At 64.0% G+C, this 17,008-nt stretch overlaps 1 protein-coding gene across 8 annotated transcripts in view; it reads right to left on the minus strand.

Annotated features, from left to right (window-relative positions):
- The window catches only part of TPCN2 (two pore segment channel 2), a 47,601-nt gene that overhangs the window by 18,630 nt on the left and 11,963 nt on the right, over positions 1 to 17,008 (minus strand). For 3 of the 8 annotated variants that reach the window (XR_015240673.1, XR_015240672.1, XR_015240671.1), the window contains exons 9-25: positions 16,072 to 16,137; positions 15,215 to 15,279; positions 14,636 to 14,736; positions 13,959 to 14,040; positions 13,634 to 13,720; positions 12,743 to 12,862; positions 12,533 to 12,592; positions 10,523 to 10,651; positions 9,682 to 9,731; positions 8,235 to 8,334; positions 6,349 to 6,420; positions 5,009 to 5,082; positions 4,352 to 4,433; positions 4,180 to 4,262; positions 3,698 to 3,779; positions 3,310 to 3,404; positions 1,985 to 2,681 (exon numbers count right to left, since the gene is read on the minus strand). Coding sequence is in view for 2 of the 8 variants with exons in the window: in XM_086676660.1 (XP_086532786.1) it covers positions 2,603 to 2,681; positions 3,310 to 3,404; positions 3,698 to 3,779; positions 4,180 to 4,262; positions 4,352 to 4,433; positions 5,009 to 5,082; positions 6,349 to 6,420; positions 8,235 to 8,334; positions 9,682 to 9,731; positions 10,523 to 10,651; positions 12,533 to 12,592; positions 12,743 to 12,862; positions 13,634 to 13,720; positions 13,959 to 14,040; positions 14,636 to 14,736; positions 15,215 to 15,279; positions 16,072 to 16,137 (1,427 nt within the window). In the remaining 6 variants the exon portion in view is untranslated. Of the gene's footprint in view, positions 1 to 1,865; positions 2,682 to 3,309; positions 3,405 to 3,697; positions 3,780 to 4,179; positions 4,263 to 4,351; positions 4,434 to 5,008; positions 5,083 to 6,348; positions 6,421 to 7,618; positions 7,694 to 8,234; positions 8,335 to 9,681; positions 9,732 to 10,522; positions 10,652 to 12,532; positions 12,593 to 12,742; positions 12,863 to 13,633; positions 13,721 to 13,958; positions 14,041 to 14,635; positions 14,737 to 15,214; positions 15,280 to 16,071; positions 16,138 to 17,008 lie in introns of those variants that run through there. The other 5 variants (XM_086676660.1, XM_086676659.1, XR_015240675.1 and 2 more) reach the window with 3 other exon arrangements.

A 17,008-nucleotide genomic window follows, 5' to 3' on the forward strand; every position in this document is an offset into this window, starting at 1 on the left:
CCGACACCCAGGCCAGCGCTCCCCAGGCCGCGGACACACGGGCCCCTCCTCGGAGCCTGACCCGTGCCACGGGGCTCCCCGGGGCCCAGTGACGTCCTGCCCCCGCCTCCACCCACCTCCACCGGGGCAGCGACACCACTCCAGGTGTCCCAGACTCCTGCATGCGACTGGGGGACTCCGGAGTCCAGCAGGGCTGAGCCCCCTGTACCTTGCGCCCATCCAGAGTGCAGAGGGGTGACCAGGACCACGGTAGCCACAGACAACAACAGCGGTGCCCGCCAGAGCCGCAAGGGGCTGAGAGATGTGAGCACGTGTCCTCCTCAAACGGGTCCTCCCCAGTGCAGCCCCCAGACGGCACCGGGCAACCCCCACCAGCTCCCCTTAACCAAAAGCGGAGCCCCAGCTCCCCCGTGAACGCAGCCCTCGTTCTCGTGGGGACAAATGTTGGGAGGCCGATACCATTTGAAACTGAGGAAGGAACAGTCAGTGCCCCCAGAGCACCCAAGAGACACTAGCTTGTGGACAGAAGTCACCAGCTTGAGGGCACCACCTTCGGCTGGCCCATCCTGAAGGCGGGGCCAGCCTCTCCGAGCAGCACCGTGTCCCAGACTCTGGCGTGGGTCACCCGAATTCCGTGCCACATGACAGTAATGACCAGACAGGGCTTCTCTGCACACGGGCCGTGAAACACAAGGCAGGGGACCTTCCGAGTGGGAGCTGGAACCTGCACACGGGCGGGGCAGAAGGAAGGACATCCCACCTGGCAAGTGTCCACTACGAGGCTCACGCTGGGCGGACGAGCCTGCAGCCCAGGCCTTGGATCCCAGGAGGAAGCAGGCCTCTGGCCAGCCTGGGAAAAGCAATGAGCTATCCCCTGGGGGTCATGGGTTCCAGCGTGCATGAGAGGGAATCCAATCCCGCCACCAGATGGCGCTCAGACCTCGGATGGAGGGGGTGACGGGGTGGCGAAACAGGAGGTGCAGAGGGCAGCTGACCGGGTGGGCCTCAACCTTGTCCCCAGAGACAGCGGGGCTCCGCCAAGGCAAGCCGGGTGCAGGCTTCTCACCCCACCGCTCCGTGCCCAGCCCAAAACCAGCCTTCCCAGAAGGCAGCCCGCAGAGAAGACCAGCCTGAGAGCATCTGAAGAGCCCCCAAACCTGAGGGGTGTGGCCCGCTGATGCCCAGGATGCCAGGTCGACTCCAGGATCAGAAATTGCAGTGTACAGGGTGGGTCCGTAAAACCGTGGCCAGCCCTACGCAACCCTAGGCACCGGGGTCTCTTGACGTTTTACAAGTTTCTTTTTTGTTTGAGTTACTTTCCCTTCTTCCCACTTCTCAGACAAACGGGGAAGAAGGACATCACTTCCTGCAGTGGCGTCAGCACCTGTGCCCTTGCTTCCCCCTTTGGTGCCCACAGCAGACGGCACTAATCGGTCCCGGCATTAGTTTCCAGGATTCCAATCCTGGTTGACACAGACCTGCAGGGGCTCCCAGCAAGCACTCGAGTCGGCCCTTGAAATGAGAACACTCTTGACGGTTTTCCTGGATGTATGGTGGCTCAAGTGGCAATATGGCCTGTCACACATTACGCACTTCTGCCCCCTGGGCCACACGCCCTGCAGACACATGAAGTACAGCTACCATTGGGGCACCTGGGGGCCCAGTCAGTTGAGCGTCCGGCTCTTGGTTTCGGCCCAGGTCATGACCTCACGGTTCGTGGGATCGAGCCCTGCGTTGTGCTCCGTGCTGACGGTGTGGAGCCTGCCCGGGATCCTCTCTTCTCTCCCTCTGCCTCTCCCCACTCACTCGTACATGTGTTCTCTCTCGCTCTCAAGATAAACTTAGAGGAAGAAAAGCAGAGCCACTGGCTTACACATGCCTTTATGCAAGTTAGAAAAAGGTACCCGTCACCCTGGGGAGACATTCCAGTGCCTGGACACACCCTCGCAGCCAGGTTTACAGTGCACAACCTAAACAACCTTACCTGGCCACCCTGCTCCAGAGAAGCAGGATTGGAGTTGTGTCCACATAAGAATGACGACCTCACTCTTCGCAAGGATAAAAACTACGGGCATTCTGACCCGTAAAGAAATCCGTCCAATCAATACTCATGGGAGCCATAAAACAATAAAACCCTTAAGATTCTCTTCCTCTAAAACCACCCAAACTGAATGCCCTGGAAAGCTGCCGGTTGGCCCGTGCAGGCCCCAGGCGGGCCCGTGGTCCCTGAAGGCCACTGGCAGCGAAGGCACCACGGAAATCGCAGGGCCCACGAGGAAGGCCACTGCCTCCTGCTTTCCAGACGGTCTCAAAGGTCCCGGGGAGTCACCCTCCACCCGGGTGTAGAAAAGTCAAAGTCTCACTGCAGCAGCCGACCAAAGAAAGCGGCCGGGCGCGGAGCCCAAGGCGCCGCGAGGAAAAGCCGCTGGTAGGTGGTGGTTCCGCCGGGCAGCGAACAGGGCCCTGCTCTCCGCTCCCGCCTCGCGTGAGTGGAGAATTCCGGCCACGCAAAGTCTCTCCTCCTGGGCTGCTGCCTCGACGGGCGTCCGTCTCGAGGCCACACGGCCACCTGCCGCCCGTGCCAGGACGGCGCACCTGGGGGTCACCTGCACAGCCGCAAGTGCGGGTGACAGCTCAGCCTCTCCAGCAGCTCCTCCTCCGTGGGTTCCTCCAGGACGTCCCTGTGGAGTCGGGGGGAGGGAAAGACGTGTGGGGAGCTCCGGAGAGTGACCCGGGTGCCTCCAGAAGAGCGTGAGCATGACTCGGAGAGGCCCTGCTCCCCGCTCAGGAATCCTCAGACCCGTGCACAGCTTGGGGAGGACCGCGGACACGAGGACGCGTTTCCACGTCTGGGATGTGAGCACGGTGCTGAAAGCCCGGGAGGACGCCCCTCCACGCCAGCCGGCGGCTACAGCACAGCACATGCTCACGGGGGCGGGGGGAAGGGTCGCCCCCGCTGGCCTGTCCCTGGGAGACCGCCGCCTTCCTGAACCGGCAGGGGATGGCTTCCACCGTGGGGAAGGGCAGGCCACCTGCCTCCACCCACCAGGATAATCGCTTGGCGACTAAGGGAAGCTGAGCCTGTCGCCTTCCACGCCCACCGGACAACAGCACAGAGCTCACGGCCCAGCAGCAGGAGCAGAGGAAGCCCACGCCCTGGTCCCGGCTGGGAAGTCGGTGGGAGGGAGGCAAGGGACCGGGGGCTCGTGGGGAGACCGTCACAGAGGACGCCCGCCTGCCGGCCACCTCCCGGCCTCTCCCCCTCCCCGCCCAGAAGCCAAGCAGACGCCCCCGTCCTCATCCACACACCTGAACAGGAGATCCACAGTCACCTGACAGCACGTATCTGGGTCCCCAGCAAGGGACTGCAGGTGAGCGCGGCGGTCCCACTTGTGGAGGAAATTCTGGGGAGCGGGCGGGGGGAGAGGGGGCCCAGTGGGTGTGCGTCCCACACGAACCAGCCTTTTCCCCTCCAGCGTCGGCCAGGCGTCCACGGCAGGGAGCGGAGCTCACCCCGACGCTGGGATCCAGGGCCCAGCAAGGCCACCGGCTCCTGCAGGAGCCAGACGCCTGATGGCCGCCCCCAGCCCACCCGGCGGCCGAGAACCCCCACACATCAGGGGTCGAGGGCATTCCAAGGGGCTCCCGGCAGCCAGGGCGAGCAGCGCCAAGGGCAGGACGGAGCCTCGGCTGATACCTCCAGAATCAGAGCCAGAAACAGGTTGACCCAGATGACAGATGACACCAGCCACCACAACACGAAGTACATCTTCGACCACCTGTGGAGGAGGAAGGCCGCGGGGGCCACCGTGAGCCACCCAGGCCACATGCGCACGCGGGGGGCACCGCGCACCTGACGGCGTGTAAGCAGCGGCTCTCGGCGAGTCCTGCCGTTAACTCTGTGGCGCCACCAGTCCTGTTTTCCAGCCGCCCAACCAAGGCTCCCGGAAGCGGTCAACGAATCGCCAAGGCAGCACGGCCGGCAAGCGATTCGGCTGGGATTCGAACCCGGGACCCTCCGCTGGGGCCGTCTGAGCCCCCCAGGCTCCAGGCTCTCCTCCCCTCAGCCTGCCCCCAGGGCTCCCAGCAGCCTGAGGAGCCTCACCCCTCGGCGGTCCCCAGGATTGGCGAGCCCAGGGTCGCACGGCACAGTTACACGGCGGGGGCGGGGTCACTCACGGGCCCGAGAAGCGCCGATAGGCGTCCAGAAACACCTGCCAGTTGTTCACCACCATCACGTTCCACAGAGTGATCAGGGCGGCCTGCGGGGACGCACACACGGGCTCCAGGAGGGCAGAGGAAAGGGGTCGGGAGGGCAGGGGTCCTGCGGAGCAGGGCGTGCGGGGCTCACCGCGAAGTCATCAAAGTTGTTGGCCCAGTACTCCAGCTGCTCGAAGCTTCCGCAGGGCGCCGAGCTGTTGTCGGGGGCCAGGCTGCAGGGACACGACAAGCTGGGTCAGGGGTGGGGACGGGGACACGGACGCGGGGGGCCCCGGCACTGCCTCAGCCCCTGCATGCCTGGAACCGGTCTGGGCCCGAGAAGGTAGAGACAGAAATGCCCCCATCTCCGGAGGTGCCTCGAGGACGGCCAGGGGCCGAGAGCCGCAGACAAACAGACAAACAGGGGAAACCGAGCCTCCCAGACAGCCGGCTCTAGGTCTGGCCCCCCGCTCCGCTCCACCAGGGCATGGCCTGGCCTGAAGCTCCCAAGTGGGGCACAGGGGTGGGGCCGCTGTGCTGAGCAGGCTTCAGACACGCTCTCAGTGCAGAGTCTGGGTGAGGGAGGGGAGGGGGAGAGGGGAGGGGAGGGGGAGGGATGTGGGAGGAGAGGAGGTGGGGGAGGCAAAGGAACGAGGACCAGGAGGCCCGCCCCCCGCACCACCATCCAGGCTCATGCTCCTCCACACCCCCAGACTCCGCACCCCCAGACTCCGCACCCCCAGACTCCGCACCCCCAGACTCCGCACCCCGAGACGCACTCCCTCTGGCACCTTCAGGCCCCGCTCACCTGCCGTTTCCAGGCGCCACGACGACACCTCGGAACAGGTTGATGCCCAGGATGGCAAAGACGTAGTACACGACCTAGGGAGGCGGGGCCGGGCCCGGTCAATGCCACCGGCACACAGAGCCACAGGGCCGGGCTGAGCATGTGAAGGCCACCTGCCCCCAGCCCCCAGCCACGGGCACCAGGACTTCTCCTCCCGGGCACCCTCTCCTGGCCACCAACCTGCCCCCCAGTGAAGGAGCAAGGAGCCACCACCACCAGGGGAGCCACAAAGATGACCTGGGGGCCCGGGGGAAAGACCGAGGCGGCCAAGTCGAAGCAAGGCTGTGCGCCTCTTCTCTGGGACAGGTGTGGCAGGAAAGAGGTAAGAAGGACCCCTGCCCCGGGCTCCACTGGAGGCAGACGCCAGTGCCAAGGGAAGGGGGTCCCAGGGGAGGGGTCCCCAAGGGAGGGGCAGGTAGAAGCCGGCCAGACTTCTCCAGGAGGTGATGAGGTCCAAGGACCACCACCCAGCAGGCTCGTGCCACAGAGGGGACGAGGCCACCAGCGGCCCGACCCATCCCCACCTGTCCCCAATGAGCCCAACAGGAGAAGGAAGGGGCACACAGCCCAGCCTAACCCAGTCCCTCCTGGGCCTCCGTCCCCACTGCTGGGCTTCGTGCCGAGAGCAGCCTTCGGTGTCCCCCCTGCCCGCCAGGGCGGGACCACAGGGCAGAGCCAGCAGCACCTCGGCCGACATGGCTGGGGGCTCCCGAGATCCCCCTCAGCAAGGAGGGAGGACTAAACCCCATCTGGGGTCTCTGGGGGCTGCAGGGACCCCTAGTGACTCTCATACTTTTAAAATGAGCGTCTCGGGGGGCGCCTGCGTGGCTCAGTCGGTTAAGCACCTGACTCTCGATTTGGGCCAAGGTCACGATCTCGCGGTTCATGAGACCAAAGCCCCACGTGGGGCTCTGCGCTCACAGCACAACGGCTGCTTGGGATGTTCGGTCTCCCCAACCGCCTTCTCTCTCTCTCAAAATAAGTAAACTTTTAAAAAAAAAAAAAAGAAAAGGACACCAGTGTCTCAATGCGGCCCACGATCCGAAAAACATGAGGGATTCCAAGCGGCCGACGGGATCTCTGGCACAGAGAGGGAGCGCGGTCGGGCAGCCCTCCCCACAGACCAGCCCTGAGGTCCGTCCTCTGCACTGGCAGGAGGCGACGCGGCTTCCCGGCCCGGACACACAGCCACCTCACCCAGGGCCCCCCTTCCTCCGGAGGGGCCGGCCGGCCCCGCACTCACCCCGGCCTCCGGCCGAGCTCAGGCTCACCCCCACCCCCACCCCCACAGCCACACTCACCACCAGGATCCCGCCGAAGGCCCGCATGTTTTTGATCAGGTCCAGGATGGTACTGGCCACCAAGGCCATCAGCTGAGGACGAGAAGAAGGCACGGCCCTGCTCTCTCTGGTCCCATTGAGGTGATGCCAACCCTGCCTGCCACCCAGACCCTGGCCCAGAGAGGCGGGACGCGACCAGTGGACCACCAACCTACCCACCTGCGCACACACACAACTGCATGCACACGCACACCCCTACATAGCGCACAGCTGGACAAACGTCCCACAGCCGCCCATAAACACCTGCACACGCAGATACATCCACGCCCGCCACACACACTCATACTCAGAGACGCACGCCCAGATATGCCCACATGCCCCCCACCAATGCCTCCAGCCGCCCAGACGCAGCTGTGTCTCGATCCCAAGTCCTGTGGCGAAGCCACGGCACACGGGGGCTCAGATCACACTGCCCAGCGACCCACTGAGGCTGGGTTGGCTGCTCCTCTCTGGTCTGGAGGCTCCACACAAGCACAGGCCCATGGTGGCCAGGTCAGCCCCAGGGACCAGGTCTGAGAAAGGTCAGCCCCAGGGACCAGGTCTGAGAAAGGTCAGCCCCAGGGACCAGGTCTGAGAAAGGTCAGCCCCAGGGTCCAGGTCTGAGAAAGGTCAGCCCCAGGGTCCAGGTCTGACAAAGGGAGCTCCAGAGATGCACCAGGCACCCCACCCACAGAGGGCTGCTCCCCTCACATGCAAGCCTGAGCCCCAGGGAAGAGCTCTCCAAATAGTTCATTTTCCCCACGTGATGCGTTAGATCCTAACGCTGGATGCTACACGACAGAAAGCACCGTGTGTGTGTGTGTGTGTGTGCAAGCGATTAAGCGTGGCTACCGTGCTACACGTGCACGACGCGTGCGGTTACACGTACGGGTGTGTTACCGCGTGTGGTCACCGTGTACTTGCACGGGCGTGTCAGCACGGGAATATGTAATGAGATGCGCGGTGTAGTTCCGAGCACATGTGTGATCACGTGCACGCAGGGGACCGCGTGTGCACACGCGTCCCCACACGCATGTGGGCGGCGGCCCCCAGCTGCACCCAGGGCCCCAGGCCCCCTTCGGATGGGAAGCTCTGCTTGGAAACAGGTAGCCCCAGAAGGGACAGGTGCACGGCGAGGCAGAAAGAAGAGACGGGCTCAGGGGGAGGGACTCGTACACGTGGAAAGGGGGTGATGTCCTTGGATTCTTCTCTCCCAAAAAGTTCTTAGGAAAGCAGGAGAAGCAAACTCTACCTCTGTGCCGGGTGGGCGCTGGGCCTAGATCCCCTGCTCGCCCGGCTCCCCTCCCCTCAAGGCTGGTGTCCCTCCCTGTGGGCACGTTAAGAGAAAACGAGGCTCGTAGATGTCACGAGCCACCGGGTTCCCGCATCGGGGTCCCAGAGACTAGCACCCCAGCCAACCCCACGCCTGCACTGGGGGTCCTGGAGGGGAGTACCCTGGCCCGTCCCGCCTTCACCCCTCATTACTAAAAGCCACTGAGAGCCCACGCCCACGGCCTTCTAGAAACCTCAGGACGCCTGGGAACACGCGGGTTCCAAGAGCTCCAGACCCCGCCCCTCACCAACGCCAGGGGCCCCAAAGAGCCCAAAGCTACCGCCGCAGACGGCCGCGGTGCCCCACACGGGTCCACCTGCGCTGGCCTCCCTCTCCTCATGCATAAAAGCAGGGCTGGAACTGCCCCCAGCATCACCCGGCTGCAGTGCAGGGCTGGGGACACGCCCCAGGGAGACCAAGGGGACGGTCCCGCTCTCGGTCCCTCCCTGCCCAGGCTCACCCACTCCCCAGAGCAAGGCCACAGCGGGGGCAGTAAGGCAGGGTGGCGAGGTGAGGGCGTCAGGCACACACGTACCTTCATGCTGGGGATGATGCGCAGGAACCGGAACACGATGAACATGTTCACCAGCCGGGCCATATCCCACAGCGACAGCAGGCCCAGCATCTCTGGCTTCCTGGAGAGACACACAGGAGACGGTCGGGAGGGCCTCGAGACGTCGGCGACAGGAAGACCGGGAGGTGTGTGTTCAGACACAGAGAAACAGAGACGCAGAGAGCAACGGGGCGGGGGGCGCGGGGGAGGGGGGCCCCGTCTTGGCACACGCTGAGCCCGGACTGCCCACACCTGCCGGCCCAGGACAGCACGGGTCAAGGCACAGCCCCTCACACTGGTGCCCAGCCATCGCACCCCGATCTCACACGACAGACACTCAGGTTCCAGAGGCCGGAACACTCCAACTCTGGTCCCAGCCCGAGTGGAAGAGACGTGGTCCCTGAGCCGGTCCCGTCCCTCTCCGCTGACCCCTAACCACCCTCCTATTTCAACCCCTCCCTCTGACCTCGTCTCCTGTCCCTATCACCCGACCCTGTCTCCTGACTCCACCCCCGTCCTGACTCTGCCCTGTCCTGTGATGCCATCCTGCAGCCTGACCCCCTAGGTGTCCCTCAGAGCTTACTGTGCTCTTGTCAACTCGAAACTCACACTCACGCAAAATGTTCCCCTGTGATTCTCGGACAAAAGCAGGTTTTCACTGCACTTGAGAAACCAGGCGGCCTCAGCTCCTGCCAGGCCCCGGCTCACCACCACGGACAGCACCAGCCCCAGCCCAACCCATGTCCCCAACGAAAGCCCTTCCTAGCTGGCCCTGGGGCAGCTAAGCCGAGTCGCAGGCACTTCCGGGCCACTCCACTGGCAGACAAGCAGCCCCCGAGACACTGAGAGGGCGGGGCCGGCACAGGCCCCGGCTGGGGCAGCTGTGTTCCGGGCAACGCAACCCAACGGCCACCGCAAGCCACACTTCGAGGCGCTCTGGGACCCCCTGGCCAGACAGCCACACTGCTATGCGGCCAGAACCAGGGTTGGTGGGGCTCCAACAGCCGTGGGGATTCAGCAGCCCCCGCTTCCGCCATCCCACAGGGTGGGAAACTGGCGCTCAGAGCAGGAGGTGACAAGCCAAGGTCACACGGCTCCCAGCCGCACGCGGGGCATCTCCGGGGGCCGCACGCCCCGTCCTGGTGCCGGGGCTGAGCCCACTGCCCGCTAGCGGCTTGTCACAGCTCTGGGAACCCTATCAATCTGACAGCGAGTCAGGACATGTCACGGGATCCCCAAGAGCAACGAGACCTGCTCCCACAGTCCTAGCGGGCCAAGTTCCGAGCCACCTGCTTCCCTAACACTCAGGCCATGGGCCCTGGAGCAGCCCGAGCAGACAGGCCAGGGCGCCTGGGCACGGGCCACCCACCCCTGGGGCCTACAGGGCGCTGGTTGCTGTAGCCTCCCTCGGTTCTCTCCAGTCACATACCAGCCTGGGTGTGGGAATCGGTACACAGCCAGAGTTGAGATCTCCAAAACCTTTAATCACAAAAGAAGAGAAGGCATCGCTACAGCAACCTAACCTAGGGGGCTTTCAAACGAGTTCTAAAGCTCGCGTCTAACATGCTCCCCCTCGAACGGGGCTTCGGGGGGAAGTCAGAGCTCCGTCCTTGTCCCCGTGGGTTGGTTCCAAACATGGCACTTCCTGCGGCCGAGAAACACACTCTAGTCTCAGGAGGCGGTGGCCTATACACAGGGAGGGCGGGACACCGGAAAGGCTGGAGGAGCCCGGGTCAAGGACAGACCAGAGGCCCGGCTCTCAGACCGTCTCTGTTCCTGTCCCAAGGAGCCCACACCTCCGATCAAAGACGAACAGATGTCGGACCAATATGGCTGCCAAGACGCACACCTCACGCGTGACCCTCCACTCCCACAGGTTCTAGGGAAAGGGCGCCTGACCCCCGCAGCCCCTCCTGCCACCCACATCAAGGTCCCACTGTCCTTAGTGTCTGTGGCCAGGGCCGGCTTAGAGGGCGGGGACCGTGAGTTCCTCCGGGCCCCCCCCCCCCCCCGCAGGGGTCGGGCAGCCCGCCCGGTGACACTCAAGTGCAGCGGAAACCCCGCCTCCCGCAGGCCCCCGCTGGCCGCCCCCCCCCCAAGCAGTGCACCGGGGCGAAAGCCGGCCCTTTGCCCCTGCAGGCCGGAGCGCGGCTCCCTGTGGCCCTCAGCGCCCGAGGGACGGCCTGGGACGGGACACGGCACAGAGCCAGACGCAAAGAGCACACCGCCCGCCCGGAGAGGCCAGCGGCCCGGCCCGTCTCAGACTTTACCAGCAGGACGACGGTGAGGAGCCCGTCAAATACGTTGCTGGAGTAGGACAGGTACCCCCGCAGGCCCAGAGCGAACGCCTTGAGCAGCAGCTCCAGCACGTAGTACAGAATAAAGACGCAGTTGAGAATCTGCAAGGGACACACACAGCTGCCTCGCGTCCGGCCCGCGCCACCCGCCCTCCGCTCGCCTCCCCTCTTCCCACGCGCCCGCTGCTCACACCCGGGGCATCTCCCGCACCCCAACCTCCTGCCCCACACCCTCCCCTCAGGTGGCCTGGAACCCCACGCCGGCTTCCAGAACTCGCACGTCTGCGGCCCTACATCTCCCGACCCCACATCCTCTCTGTGCCCGCAAGGCCGGGGTCACACTCCACCCCCCACCGCCCCCCGAGCCTGCGCCCCCGGCTGTCTCTGCCCTGGCCCCTCCGGTCCAACCTCCAGGGGACCTCTAACAACTCCCGTGGGCAGCGCCCTCCCAGCCTCCGGGGGTGTGTCTGAGACACTCTTCGCATTGAACGTGGCCTCAGGCTACTGGGTCCCGGTCCGTGTTTGAAGCCAGGAAGTAAGGCACGGGAGTCCCGAGGGTGGGGAGGCGAGGTGAGCGCCGCGGTCACCCCACCTAGGTGTCCAGTCTAAATGCCATATTCCTAGGGCACGTGGGTGGCTCAGCTGGTTGGGCGACTGACTTCGACTCAGGTCATGATCTCACAGTTTGTGAGTTCGAGCCCCATATTGGGCTCTGTTCTGACGGCTCAGAGCCTGGAGCCTGCTTCGGATTCTGTGTCTCCCCTCTCTCTTCCCCTCCCCTGCTCATGCTCTGTGTCTCTCAATAATAAATAAACGTTAAAATTTAAAAAAAAGAAAAAATTCCATATTCCTAGTGCTGCCTCGCTCACCCGTGAAGAGATGCTGTCAGACCCCATCTGACCAGAAATCTCTCATAAGCTACCAGGCTGACTCTAGTGCTGAACAATTACCGTTACGAGAGAGAAAATACGGGGCACCTGGGTGGCTCAGTCGGTTACGCGTCTGACTCTTGATCTCAGCTCAGATCACGATCCCAGGGCTCAGGTCGTGGGATCGAATCCTGCGTCAGGCTCCACACTGACTGTGGTGCCTGCTTAAGACTCCCTCTCTCCCTCTCTCCCTCCCTCCCCCTCCCTCCCCCTCCACCCCACTCCCCTTCTGGAGCCAGTGTGCTCTCTCTTTAAAAAAAAGAAAAAAGAAAAAAGAGAGAAAACACAGATCAAGTGTATCCAATTTGACTTTTGTCAGGAATGAAAACCAGCCACCTCTGGAATGTGTCATTCACGAGGAGGAGACTGAACCTTTCTGGGGTCATCCAGGAAAAAAGCACAACAGAAAGAAGAAAGAAGAAAATCTGATTTTCCTGAAATGCAAAATGCAGGAATTTGAAGTGTCCGGTCAGAAAAGCCCTTGTTTCGATTTTGAAACTAGGGTAAGTTTTGCTCCACATCTAACACACAGGACACAATCTGTCCTGGCACATTAAACCAGATAAACCAAACAGCTTCCGATGTAATTAGAGAAGATGTAGTCGTTTGCGTCAATTTTAACATCGTTCACGACGCCATCTCCCGTGAAAACACCCGCTTTGTTAAGAGTTCTGGCGTTAGGTACCGTGGGGGCGTGGCCGCTACTTTGCTTAACATCCAACGTGGGAAAATTGTTTTTAAATTCCTAGAGAGTTTGACGAGACCACGTAACATTAAGAAAGGAGCTCACGGTTCCATAAAGGGCTGAGAACCGGCCACGGAGAAGCTCAAATCCCAGGGCCAGACAAGGCGGCAAGACGGCGCGGCCCCACCCGCTGCCTTGCCCCCCACCCCCACCCCTGCCCCCCGCCTCGCCCGGGCCAGCACCCCTCCTCTGGGGGCGCCCCGCGACGGGAGGAGCCGCTCTGCGGCAGGAGGGCCCCGGGGCAGGGAGGCCGTGCACACTCACTCCCTCTGGCCGCTGTCACCCTGGCCGCACGGCCCCAGAGCTCACCCCGAGGACGAAGTCATCACGGTCCCTGGGCAGCACGTCGGCATCGAACACCAAGAACACCTGCGGAGCCAGAGTGGGAGGCGGCTCGCCGGCCAGGCCCGGCAGAGACCTCGGGCAGGGGGCTGGGAGGAGAGGCGGGGGGCAGGGGCAAGGGGGGGGGGCGGGCGCGAGGCGCCTCCCGCGTCCACACGAGGGCAAGGGCACACGCACAGAAATGGACACGAGGTTCCCAAGGGCGATGAGGTTCCCCAGGTAGTCAAAATAGCGGTGGCTGAAGAGGAACTGAGCGCTCCGCAGGAAGGGAGACCGGTACTCGGGCCGCGGCGGGCGCTGGGGAGGGAACACGCGTGTGCTCAAACACACGTGCCTACGGGGGGCACGTGGCCGCTGGGCACCCTCCGGTGTCCACACCCCCTTATTCTGGGATTCGACTTTTCCTCCCTTCTCTCTCATCCCAGTCTATCCAGCCTGAGAAAATAATCTCAAACACGAAAATAGGTGCACAAAGACATTCATCCCAGCAGTCTTTGAACACCAAAAGAGAGGCAGAGAGCCTAAACGGTCACTAAGCGGCTTAAGTAAACCACGAGGGACTATCCGGGGGGGACCCTGAGCACACGCCAGGTGTTACCACCAGACACAAAGTGTTCTGTGAACAAATGTACGTAAATTACACGCCAATAACTGACACGGGACAGTCTTCTGGACACAGTGCTGAGCTGGATGCCAAGGCCCGTCTGGGGACTTTACAAATCAGGGTCAAGGACAAAGGACAAACGCTTTGGACAAACTCAGGAAGCTCCAGAGAAGGACACACAGGAAGTAGGTAAGAGTCTGTCATGCAGACAGGGAAACCCATCCAGAAGGTTCCCCTGAGTCAGGCTTGGCCCAGGCCAGTCCCTGTGGTCTGCGAATTGCATCAGGTTAACAAAACCTCCTCGGTTTCCAAGAGCCCAGCAACCTCTGTTCCCGTTCCCCATCCTCAGGGCCAGAATCCCTGGCACTGACGCCAAGGGTCACCCGGGTGATCAATGCCAACACGCACCGTAAACTTCCCCGTTCGCCCCGGGTGGCCTGGCCCTAAGCAGGTGGCTCAGTTACCTCTTTAATCACCCTTTTGTCAAACTCGTTGAAGAGCTTCTGAAACTCCTCGGCCGACAGAAGGTCGCCACCGTAGGAACGCACCTTCTACAAAGGACAGAAACACAGGTCAGCAGGGGTCAGCTGGGCCCAGGGGAGGAAGGGCCCAGGACAGGAGGGTGCGCCGGGCCCGGCTCCCACCGGCCCCCGGGCGGGGCCCCGGCCCCGGCCCCGGCCGATCTGAAATGACGCCCCGTGCGGAAGCGGGGTTGCTGGCCGACGTGACCTCCAGGGGGAGCCCAGATCACAGACCGAGGAGGGCAAGGGGAAGAGGGGACTCCGATACCTCCATGATGACCGGTTTCTGGTGGCTGTCCAGCTGGACTCTCTGGAGCACCTGCAGGAAGTCCTGGGGGTCCACCCCGACCCTGGGAAGAAAGACACCGCGCCCCCGTGAGCCCGGCCAGCGCAGCGCACCCGGCACCCGCCCCTCTGGCCTGGGCTGTGCACGTGCGACTGAGCCGCCCTGGGCGATGACATGGGCCTCCGTGAAAGAGCCGACCACAGGCCCTCCGACGTCCTGTCGTCTAAAATGCCCAGAGACACTACTGTCGCACCCCCAAGAGGAGCACGCTGGCCCTCGGAAGCGGCAGGCGGGACGACAGCAGCGCCACGGCTAACGAGCCGTCCGAGCCGGAGCCTTCCACACCGACACCACCTCCAGACCAGGTCCCGCTGGTTCGGGCGCCCGAGCGCAGGGGCGCGGGAAGGGCGCAGTCGGGGGAGAGGGCCAAAGCGCCTCGGCCCCCGCCGGCCCAGGGTCTCCGGGGCTCACCAGGACGACCCCACGGCACCAGAGAGGCGGTGTCCTCAGGATGCCCGGGCCCCAGCGCGCAGGGAGCTGGGCAGAGCGGTGCCCGGGAAACGCCCCACAGAGCACGCCACCCCTAAGGCGTTCCCTCCCGGCAGCAGGCGCCCCCACTTCCTCGGGGAGAAGGGGCTCCCGGGAGCCCCGCCACTCACCCTCGAGGGTGGGCTTCTCCCCGTGTGTTCATGGAGGAGAGGACCTCGTAGGCGGCCCGGGCCCCCAGCCGCCTCCGGAACAGCGAGGTCTGGAAGGACTTCTGCAAGCCAGGACGATGGCTCTGAGTGGCAGGGTCGGGCCTCTCCCGGCCACACACCCCCTCCTGTGCAGCGGCCTCTGGGGGCACCCACCCGCCTGCGGCTGGGAGCGGCCCTTGCCCCCTCGGGCCCCAGGGGCATGGCCAGACCCCTCCCGGCCTGCGGAATTCACGCAGACGTGCTTTTCCGCTCTGCGCGCCTGGGGCCCCCAGCTCTCACACACACGGTGGGGTCCGGGCCGCCTACCCTGGGAGGGGCGACCTCGAGGCCTCCCTCTAGAAGCGGCCTGGGCGGCAAGGATGTGCCGCGACTCCCGCTTCCCCACGGGAGGCGGCGCCGAGACCAGCAGGGGCCGCCACCCCACCCCCGGCCGGCCACCCCTCACTGCGGGGACTGCCTGGCCCGGTCAGCTCGGTCGCGCCCCGCTTGGCCTCCAGGGGCAGCTGCTCAGGCGGGAACAGGGACAGCGGCCCGGCTCACCATCAGGTAGCCCCGGAACTGGTTGTAGATGATGGCCGTCAGCAGGTTCATCAGAAACAAGCTTCCTTCGAGTGGGAAAAGCCGCGGTCATCGGGCAGAGTCTAGAGGGAGCACCCCGGGGGCCCAGGGCCAGGCCGGCATCCAGGGGCACAGAGGGGACGTGGGCACAGCAATCCCCCAGGGAGGGGTGGCAAGAAGGGCAGGGACGGTCACAGAGCAGAGCGTGCTCGTGGTTCCCGTCAGGTGCCCGGGGCACACCAGTCACCCCACACGTAGCCTTGTCCTCATCGAATGAACACGCAAGACACCAGGCCTGCCCAGCCACGGGCACAGGGGCCATCGGTAGTCACAGACCAAAGACCACGAGATGGTCACACTGAGAAGCCACGAGGTTGGAGGGCACATGAGGGGAGGTCATGGGGTCGGGAGGGCACATGGGAGGAGGTCATGGGGTCAATAGGGCACACTGGGGTGAGGTCATGGGGTCAGGAGGGCACATGAGGGGAGGTCATGGGGTCAAGAGGGCGCATGGAGAGAGGTCATGGGGTTGGGAGGGCGCACTGGGGTGAGGTCATGGGGTCAGGAGGGCACATGGGGGGGTCATGGGGTCGGGAGGGCACATGGGGTGAAGTCATGGGGTCAGGAGGGCACATGAGGGGAGGTCATGGGGTCAAGAAGGCACACTGGGGTGAAGTCATGGAGTCAGGAGGGCACATGAGGGGAGGTCATGGGGTCAGGAGGGCACGTGGGGGAGGTCATGGGGTCGGGAGGGCACACTCACACCTGAGCATTCGCAATCTTGCCACTGGGGGCAGAATCTTGTCCCCAGTGACCCCTGCAGACACACCGGAACTTACCTATCAGGGTGAAGACTATGAAGAAAATGGCATAGGCCCGGTTCTTGGAGTACGCAGGAGTCATCACTGGGAGAAAGAAAGCGGAGAGACTGAACCCTGCTCCCACCTCAGCGTCCCGTCCGATCCCCTCACGGCCCCACGCCGTCCGCCTCCCAGAGGAGAGAAGGGCTCGGCTGGGAGACCCAGGAGGCCTTCTGGTCCAATGCCGACCCCCGGCTCTGCCGGCACACCCTCGGAATGGAGGGCTCACTACTTCTCAAGGCTGCTCCTCCCTTCCGCTGAGATCTGCCCCCCTGTCAACTCCCCGCAGACCGGAAGGTCAGCTCTCCCTCGGGTGACTCGCTAGGACTCACGGGACGCGTGGGCACAACGCTCGGGGTCCCGCTGCACAGCTCTCCCTGGGTGTGGAAGCCGGGGGCTGCCCTCCCGGGAAGGTCTCTGTGATGGGGGGGATCACCCCCGCGCCCAAGACGAAAGTCACCAGCCAGGGGACCAGGCCACGGCCAAGCCCTGGAGGCCTACGGCACCCCACCCTGGCCGTACCGCTCGCCCAGACAGAGAGGTCCCGGCAGCCACCCCAAACGTGAGCAGCCACAGCCACCTGAGACCCAGGGCCGGGCCCGGGGGGCTACAGGGAAAGCGGTCAGGCCTCAGAGAGGAGGCCACCGGGGGCCCCGCCAGACACACATCTCATGCGTTCTTAGCTTCCCGGTGAAGTCAGGAGACAGGGGAAAGTCAAGGCGAAGGGAACAGACGCAAAGGGAGGAAGCGAGCACAGGAGACGGGAAAAAACGGAAGAAAAAGGAAAAAGGCAGGAAGAAGGAGGGAAAAGTCAAACAGGGAAAGAAAACCAAGGAGCGAGGGAGGGAGAGAAGCCAGTGTCATCCTCCCCCGGGCGATAAAAAGGCCTTCGGCACCCCCGCGGCCCGGAGCCCGG

This window comes from Puma concolor, chromosome D1 (genome assembly GCF_028749965.1).
Source record: "Puma concolor isolate L17-30 chromosome D1, mPumCon1.1.hap2, whole genome shotgun sequence".
Classification (NCBI taxonomy): Eukaryota; Metazoa; Chordata; class Mammalia; order Carnivora; family Felidae; genus Puma; species Puma concolor.